Below are 9,820 nucleotides of genomic sequence, written 5' to 3'. Positions count from 1 at the left end.
GTAATTTTTTAAAAAATTTACCAAACACTAAAATTAGCTTTTAACTTTTTAAAATCATGTTTACTTCTCTCAAAAGCAATTTCAAATAAGCTCTAAATATCTCTTGGTCTACAATTATTTTTATTAATTTATATTTTCATCGAATAAATGAATGTATACTATATTTGTTTGTACAAGAGTTTATAGTTCTGTCATCGGTTTAAAAATAATATGTGCAGAAAACAGGGTAAATACAATAATCTAGCATCATTATTATATTCTTACTGACCAAAAAAAAAAAAAAAAAACAAAGGCAAAACGCTGCCATTTTTATGGTGATTTTATCACCGTTTTGTTCCAATGTATCGTTGCTCAGTTTTAAATGAATCCATGTGGCAAATTAATTATTACTACTATACAATGACCAATTAATTAGGTTTAATTTTGAGTTTTTTGATAAAAATATAACATGAAAATATATGAGTTTACTAGATGAAAATTTCTGATATTAGTGAACACAATACCCATCATTAGAGGGTTCAAATCTCAAATCTCTTATAACAACAAACAAAGCTTCTCCCAAAAAAAAAAAAAAAAGAGCAAAGTTTTTTTTTTTTTTTTTTTCATTTTAACTTGCAACCATAAACATAAAAACTTAATTCCATTACATGAATAATTAAATTCGGTGAATATAACTAATGAATATTTTAAGAAAAAAAAATGTTTAAACAAATTCTATGTTGAGTTGGCTTTCAAACAAAAAATTAAAGAGAATATATAAAATTGTAACAAGTTAAATCAAGTGTTTGTAATAATGTGAGACTCAAGAGAACTTTATTGGAGAGTTTTATTAACACATGCAGTAAAACGTTCAACAGATATGTTATTACAGAAGCTGTCAGTTGTTGAAAATTCTCTGCCCAGGTGATAATATCATTTTGGGGTCAAAGCGAGCTTTGCTCTGTTGAAAAGTGTTCCATTTTGAGCCAAAATGGTTAATCCATTCTTCTTTAGTTGCATGATGGCCAAGATACTGCTTAAATTTAATGCCACCATTAACACAAAACTGCAATATATCTTTGTTTCTGTTATCAAAGGTCTCCCAGTCATCAGCACTTGCATCCAAAAACCCCACAACGTAGAAAACATCTTCTTCATCTGGTATAACTGCTGACATTCTTTCATCCCATCTGCAAGGAATTAAAACAATATTATTAATATTTGAGCATTGCTATTTAGGCCAAAAGCTGACAAAACCATAGTCAAAACATGTCGTTTTGACTATTGTCAAGCAAAATGACGGTGATTTTATCACCCTTTTGCTCAAATAGTATTTTTATTGATTATTATATTTCTTTCAGTCTTACTTGCTTCGGAGCAGAGGGTAAACAAGAACAGTTGACGAGGTAAAGTTTCGCTTAAGAAGAATGTTCCTTAAGGCACCATTGTCGAAATCTGTGATTCGAGATCTTGGTATAAAGATATTTAGCCATGGATGAGGGATATCCCACAGTCCTTTCTTCCGAAGGACTATCTCTTCATCATGAACTCTATTTAAAAACTCTAGGTATGTTACATCCTTCTCGAAAACAAATCCATGAACAAAACCCTTTAAGCTTTTCAGCATTTGTTTCACTCTCTGTCAACAAATATATGAAACATTAATATTTTAATGAATATCATTATATATACATACAAACACACATACATACATACATATATATATATATACATATACATACATACATACATACATATATATATATATATATATATATATATATATATATATATATATATAATAAGGGATTCAATAGTTAAAAGATGAAAAATAAAAATAAAATAGACAGATTCAAATGAGTCATTAATGTTTTGGTGAGGGTTTCCACACTTTATTTCTATGTACATATTATTACATATATATATATATATATAAAGTGCCTTTTTTTTTCATGTAGACACACTTTTAAGTCATATGGTTTAATAGAGTCAAATTTTAATGCTATTAAACTGCATGATTTTATAATGCAATAAAAAATAACTCTATTATATTGCATGGCTTAACCATATATTTACATTGAATGAAAAATGAAGACGCCATACTTGAGAATGTGTGTGTGTATTATTGCGGTATATAAGATGATTGATGGCTTACCTTATCCTCATTTTTGTTGTCGTAATACGTGGCTACCTCAATAAGGTAAACGATGCCATATTGGTTTATGAGGGAAGTTATCTTTTGATGTTGTGACTGTGGATAAAAATCTAGAGGACTTTGGCTCATTAAAAGTTGACCTTCCAAATAATCCGGCATCACTTTGTGGCTAGGTCCAGTAGTTGAGATCAAAGTTTCCTGGTCAGTGCTGAAAGAAGAGAAATCACTGTAAAGTATACGTAACCACTTAACCTGCAGGCAAAGTAACCACAGTAAAATGAATTAATGGATACAAAGGCAATCCATGTACAATTTGATTATTCGTTTTTAAGCATAAATTAAGCATGAAAAAGCAAGTGTAAATTCATGCTTAATTAAGTTCTGAAGAAATCTAATTAAGTACCCTTTCTTTGGCCGGCTCGAGGACGATTCTTGCTCTAGTTATAATACCAAATTGACCTAAACCTCCTAGGACTGCGTAAAACAACTCTGTATCCTTCTGAGAGGTGCAAGTCACAAACTCTCCTTTTCCTGTAAAAATGAAAGGCGCACGCCACACCATTTTTTGGTTACAATATTTCGACTCAATAGCAAAATAATTAATTAATATTAGATAATTAAACAACTCATTCATACAAGAACATTTTCATTTAATTTTTATTTGTATAGTTGTTTTTTTCTTAAAATATAGAGGAGTGGATAAAGTATAAATAAATATTAAGTTTCCACTCTTTCAGGATTTCAACTCGAGTTGCGTGTCAAATAAAACTGTTTGAAAATTCCTCAGTCAGATCCTTGGAGGCACTTTTTTCTTTAATTTCTTTTACATTACTTTAAGTAATTTCAGAAGAGATTATGATGAGGATTGAAGGAGAAGATTTAATTCTTTTCTTGTGAAAAAATTGAATGTCGGCTAGGTTTCATTCATACTAGAACAAATTTTTAATATAATCATTGTGTCATTCAATAATCTCTAATATTATGATTTGGTGTGAATATTGTGGTCACTAGTAAGTTCAACTGTTAAAATATATTATGGTGATACAAGAAATCTTGGGTCGGTCACATAAAAAATCTAGGGTCCATCATGCGACTGAAAAAAAAAAAAAGTAAACAGTCTATGAAATATGATGACATAATTAACGTGCTCTGTATATTTACATGTTATTTATATTGTGACTCATAAATCATTTTATTTTTGCTCTAGAATACAAATTAAATGTACCTAGCACCAGTAAATCATTAATTTCAATTCCATAAAAGGAAAAGACGTAAGCCTAATTTCCTGCCAGATAGATTATAATAAATTTTTTATAAAAGGAATGCTGAACAAAAACATAAATCCAATTAATTATCAATTGTAAAATCTCTAATGAAATATTATGATGTGTCCTTATAATATACTAGATACATTATAGATAGAGAGAGAGAGAGTCAAATTCTCTCATATTTCTCTCATCTTTCTCTCTCTTTAGGATTACTCTTATAATATAAAGCCCCTGAAAAGTCTATGGCTTGGATCAAGCTCAACAAAATGATTTCCAGCTTTGACGAAAATGTTGAAAGTGATGTGCATCCTATATTTAAGTAGAGGTGCTAAACTGTACGAAACTAATGTGGTTGGTAATTTTCAATTCATATAGCTTCAAGTCGATAGATTTGGATCATCCTGAAATTTTCTAGTGAAAGAAAAACATAATCAAATCAACCATATTGACTTTTTCATTTTAATTAAAATCAGTCGATCTGTTACGATTACCAACTAGATTATATGTTTCAGTTTTAAACAAAATTTCTATGTTGATTTAAAATAAATTAAAACAAGCTTTCTACATTTTACATTATTTAAAGCATTCAAAAATTAACTAAGTGGAGAATGACTACTTTGCTCTCCTTTAGAATTTGTTCTTATCACTTTATACTCCCTTTGGTATCGAGGTTGAATAGGTGGAAATTTTAAGTTATAACATTTAAGTGTTTGATAAACACTAGTTGTTGTGTCTTAAAAGGCAAATTGATTTGATCTTATGCTTATATTAAAAAAACTATAATATTTGTAATAATTTTGTCAAAATTATTATTTAAAAGTAATAGTTACTACACAATAGTAATTTTTATAGTTACAATTTTTAATATTTTTACTAATTTTATCAAAATTATTATTTAAAAATTATATTATTACACAATATAAATTTTTATTTTATAATTACAATTTTTCTCTACAGCAACAGTGGCTTAAACATTACAACACCTCAATACAAATCAGTACGTTAGTCCTAATTGATTTTTAATTAATAAAAATCATTAAAAGAAAATAGTTTGTCATATAAATTGATTATTCAACACTTCTACAAATTAAAACTAATTAATTTATCTGTTAAAAGGTCCAATTTATGTTATGTTTTTTCTATTCACTGTTTAAATATCTTACATGGATCAAAGTGGTAAAAAAAAAAGAAGTTTTAATATATAACGCATCATATTGTGTGATTTTCTCTCCTAGTCTCTCCTAATAAAATAAGTGGTCAATGTTGAATTTTAAATTTGGATGTTAATAATCAAGCCTTTTTTCGTTTTATTTACTATTAAATCAATTTTTTTTACTAGATATGAAATATTTGGAGAGACCAGGACAAAAAAAAAAAAAAAAAACTGGAGAAGACACTAGCTAGCAGGTACCTGTTAAAACGTCTAATTCAAGAACGTTTGTTATCTGCGGTCCTTTTCGATACGTTTGGCCGCTAATTCCAGCATTGGAGAGGGTCCCACCAATAGTGAGATACAAATAATCCGTCCAAGAAACCGGCGAAAGCCCCCGAGCAAGAGTGGCGTTCAGCACATCAATCCAAAGTTGCTCGCCGCCGACGTCAGCATAAAATCCTGAAGAACGGTCTCCGGAGATCAAGATTCCCGTCCCGTTTCTGAAGCTGTTCAGAGAACTCATCTGCACTACGACGCCTTTGTTGGCCTGAGCCTGGCCCCACGTGGAATGAGCCTGGCCTTTTGCTGCAATGGTGTATGGAAATGAAGAACTGTATGATAAATTTATTAGGGTTCTGATGTCATCTAAAGATGATGGATAAAGAACTGCAAATGGTTTTTCTTTAATAATGCGGCCGTAATCGATAGAGGCTAATTTAATGGCACCAGAGTCTGTGTGCAAATTATCTGTGAGCTCGGGTGGCACTGAAATAGCCAACATGGTAGATGTTATAGAGCTTGCCACGAATAGTGCTATAAAATATATGGTAATTGGAGAACTTGTAGCCATTTGCTTCGAGAAAATGAAGAATGAAGAAAGTTGTATTTGTTGTGTTGTTGGTTGAGAGAGTGCCTTGAAGAAGAAAGGAAGTTTATATAGAGATTTAATTCCGTGACAAATATTGATATTTAGTCAAAGCACGTGCTTAATTCCTCTTTCTTATCCAACAATCAAAGCGAACAAAACAAAATTTACAAAACAACTATGCAAGGTAAATAATTTTTTTAGTTATAAGGATTTGAGTTAATTATTTAATTAATTCATGACGTATGTTTAAGAATTACTTAAAATGTCTATATTCTCATTAAAGTATGTTTTTATTAAAATATAATCAACCTTTTATTTGGATAAATGCCAAAGCTTTGTGAAGAAAGAAAAAGTATTAATACAGAGGGTCTTGCTAAGCTATATATAATGTAGCTTACAACAAAGCCAATAAAAGCCATGTAGTTTTTCGTTACCTTCTACTTGTTTCACATTCCAACTAAATATCTGACCATCCCTACCAAGGGCGGATCTATTAAGGGACTGCCATGGGCCATGGCCCCTGTAAAAAAAAAGTAATTTAATATTCAATATTTTATATTAAAATAAACATATATTAATAAAATACCTATTTTATAGGCTTGAAAAAAAAACCTTTGGCCCTTCCGGCCAAGATTGGCTTGTTCCGCCCTGATCCCTACTGATAAGCTACCTCCAAAGCCATAACAATTGCACAAAGTTCGACATGAAAGGAGGTATTTACATATATACACAACAGCCCCTCCCCCCTCCCCCCACGCCCCAAAACACAGACCCACAAGAAGATGTCTCTCTTTGGCCACTCCATCCAAGGGCAGTGCCAAAAGGTACGAGAAGGGCTGATTCCACTGCTGACTTTTAAAAAAAATTGAAATTACTTTATTTTAATGATCTATTTATTATTAATTGTCCTAAAAATCTTTTTTGAATTTATGAAAATTTAAAAATGCAAGTGTTATCTCCTCTTAGTTACTTCTTTATTCTTTTTACACTAAAAAATCAAAATTTATCATATATGTGTTACAATAGATTCTCTTATCTTCCTCTTATTTGCTAATTTTTTATATCAAATTATAATAATTTATGGTAATTTCTTTCTCTTATCTCTCTTTCTATTGTTAAATAATTTATCATCATGACTAAACCCATTGACAAACTATATCTACAAGCTTATATTAGAGGTAAAATTAAAAGTTTTCAAGATTTTAAATTTTAGTGAACTAATAGTTCAATCTAATCATAGGATAAATAATAATACATTAAGAACCTTAACCTATAACTAAGTATCATTATTAATTGATAAACTAGTAAACCACTAAAAGTTACAAGCCATTATAGAATTTAAACAATATTGTTAATTGAAATTTATCATTTTGATACTTAAAAAAGAAAAAAAAAATTGAATTGTGATGCTGTACAACTTAGCTCCTCCTACATAAAATTCCTAGCATCGCCACTAATTCCATGAATAATCAACTTCTCTGGTCTTATATTATCTCATATCAAAATAATATTTTACCCTAAAAAGTTACATCTAATAGCAAAAAAATGCAAGAATTTTGACTAATTTATTAAAGGATTTTCATGTTGACTACTTCAAGATAGCAAACAATCAAATAACTACAATAAGTATTGATATTTATTACTTTACTATTATATTTTTACAAAATTTTTCACGAGTTTACAGAACTCCCTATTTTTTTCGGGGGGGGGGGGGGTGTTGGGGAAGAAAAGCTATTAATCTCCCATATGACGAGATGTTAATATAGAAGATAAATGTGTATCAAAAATTGATTAAGCAATATATTATGTATTAAAGAACGTTCTTCCTTATAACATTACTTAAAAATAAAAAATAAAAAATAAAAAGCAGAACAAAACAAATACGCACGATGCTATGCAAGAAGAGTCTATAACATTACTACTTTCCATACAATTTACAAATTATTATCATGTGCATTGTGTACGTGGACTTTTGATTTTTTAAATATTCATACAAGTATTATAAGAGTACAATTCATGCGTAGGGAGTTGGCAACTTTTAGGCTTAGAATATGGTCAGGATATCTATACTCATCCCTATTTTCATTACTCGTGTTTATTCCGATAAAATCTCAAAATTCGCACGCACTTTAAGATCTGTAAGTCAATTCTCAAAATTTGGAAATGAAACAGAGGAGAAATTCTAAAATACCTCAGCTGTACTACAACCAATTGATGCATGCATGACAAGTGTAATTAAATTTAATACAATCACCACTTGCATGATAGTGGTTCAAAATAAATGCACACATGTCATGGTATAATTGCTTGTTGTATGGATGACATGGTACTTCAGATGTATTCTAAAATTTCTCGAAATAGAGATATCTTTTGATATCTCTGCATGTGAAAACATTAACTAATTTTGTCCAACCAATCGTATGCAGTCTCTGCTACCTAAATAAGGAATCGTGAGAGGCTTAGGTTTCAAGAGTCAAAAAGGGTTTTCCAGTGTTCCTAAGGGTGGTTAAATCTTTAAGAGAGAAAAGTAGAGACCGTGAGGTGGCTAGAGTTATTGTTAAGGTCTCAAACCTTAGAGAGAAACTCTTGTGAGATTTTATTTTTTATTTTTATAAGAGTTTGAGAGCTCTTAACCTTTGTAAAGGACAGTTCCCTTGTTATTTTTTGTTATAATTTATTAATAAAATAAATAGCGGTGCGTTTGTCCCCATGGAAGCAGGACTAACAAAACTGAACCACGTAAATCTCATGAGTTCATTTCATTCCCGTTTGTTCTTGAATTGTTTTGTTGTAGTTCGTCTGATCTTTTTTTGAAGTTTTTTAAGCGTTTCTTTATTTATTTGACACGGTCATGATCTGACCGTCATCATCATTAAACAGTTTTAATTAAACCACTTTGAGAAACCACTTAATATATATTTTAATTTCTTAGCACATAGTTTGCAAATGCTTCTTATTCTAAATACATTGATTTGATTACAAACGAGAACAAGTATAATCCTCTTTTTGGCCGGCTCGGTGACGACTCTTGGTCTAGTAATATTATATCAATCTGGCCTAATATAAAAACCTCCTAGAACTGCGTAATCAATTCAGAATAGGGGAGCAAGTCACAAACTCTTCTTTTCGTGCGTAAACGAAAGGCGCACGCCACGCCATTTTTAGGTTAAAATACACAATTATAAAATAATTAAACGACTCAATTGCACTAATTACAATGTGGCCGTAAACAGATTGATTCAATGGCAGCAGAGTCTGTATGAAACTCGTCTATGAGCTGGTGGGGCACTGAAATTGCTATATATAGCGGTGTTACCAAGCTTATGATGAATAGTGCCGTAAAATATATTCTAATTGGACAACTTGTAGCCATAGCTGCAGGGTAAAGAAGACTAAACAAAATTGATGCAAGGTAAGTTAATGGATGAGATTATCAAACCACTGAATTTTCTGCATTGACGAGAATAGAGCTTTGCCAAAAGTTCAATTTTCCAGTTTCTTGGCCGCCCTCCAACCGCAATAAGATTTGCCAACATTCTTCTATTCTATATTCTAAATACAACATAAACTATGTAACTTTTGACTTACATTTTATTAATCCTTTCACCCGGCACTCGGACACGAGCGTTGACTCAATATATGACTATTTTTTATACCAATTGTCATAAAACTAAAACTAAAACAAAACTTAGAAGTGTAGTAATTGTTGATGCAATTTTTTTGAATGAACAGTAACTTTTTATTTTCCCAGAATTTATATCATATCAAGTTTTGTAAACCATTTTCTCCTTGAAGTGAAGCTCTCCAATCATATGTCTTCTTGTCGTTAATTGTCCTGTAAAAAAAACAATTATCAAAGAGTGTTGGGATTACTAACTATATCTCTCCGATACTCTAGTTAATTCTTTGTATTCAATTTCTAAATAGAGTTTAGGGAAGTAGACATAATTTTGTATTCATTTGATGTCTTAACTCCAAATGCGGGAGGGCTTAGCCTTTATATAGACAACTTAAAGCATCGAGGTGAAGGAGTTATCATGACATGTGGCATCTTATGACAAGTGTCCACAAAACCCATGCATAATGACATGGACTTGTCTTGATTTTTGGTTCTTAACTTTTAATGGGCATGGACTTGACTTTGGCCCTTATATTCATTACTCGTTGAAAGGATTGATTTAGTAGCACATTGCCCATAAGTGGATTTTTACAAAGTCTTTACCTGTTGGCACTTAAAATTCTAAGTAATTGGCCTTAGACCATTCTTGTAAAGAATGGCCCTTGGTAATTTTTTTAACAAAATTTTAGAATGTTTTTAACAAAATATTTCCATAAGCGTATTTGTAAAAGTTTGCCCATAAGTACTTTCTTTAGAATGTTTACTCGTAGGCACTTCA

At 30.6% G+C, this 9,820-nt stretch overlaps 1 protein-coding gene across 1 annotated transcript; it reads right to left on the bottom strand.

The window, feature by feature from the left end:
• Positions 1–877: 877 nt before the first annotated feature.
• On the bottom strand, positions 878–5,405 carry LOC18054484 (cytokinin dehydrogenase 3). Its single transcript, XM_024177731.1, has 5 exons — positions 4,814–5,405; positions 2,538–2,665; positions 2,135–2,386; positions 1,347–1,618; positions 878–1,169 (listed from the first exon to the last, which is right to left on the bottom strand). Exons 1-5 carry the CDS (start codon positions 5,403–5,405, stop codon positions 878–880), a joined length of 1,536 nt encoding a protein of 511 aa, XP_024033499.1.
• Positions 5,406–9,820: the final 4,415 nt, after the last annotated feature.

The sequence above is a fragment of the Citrus clementina genome, unplaced genomic scaffold (assembly GCF_000493195.1).
Source record: "Citrus clementina cultivar Clemenules unplaced genomic scaffold, Citrus_clementina_v1.0 scaffold_1, whole genome shotgun sequence".
NCBI lineage: Eukaryota > Viridiplantae > Streptophyta > Magnoliopsida > Sapindales > Rutaceae > Citrus > Citrus x clementina.
Note: the sequence above shows the minus strand (reverse complement) of the source record. Positions and strands in the feature narration are given on the sequence as shown.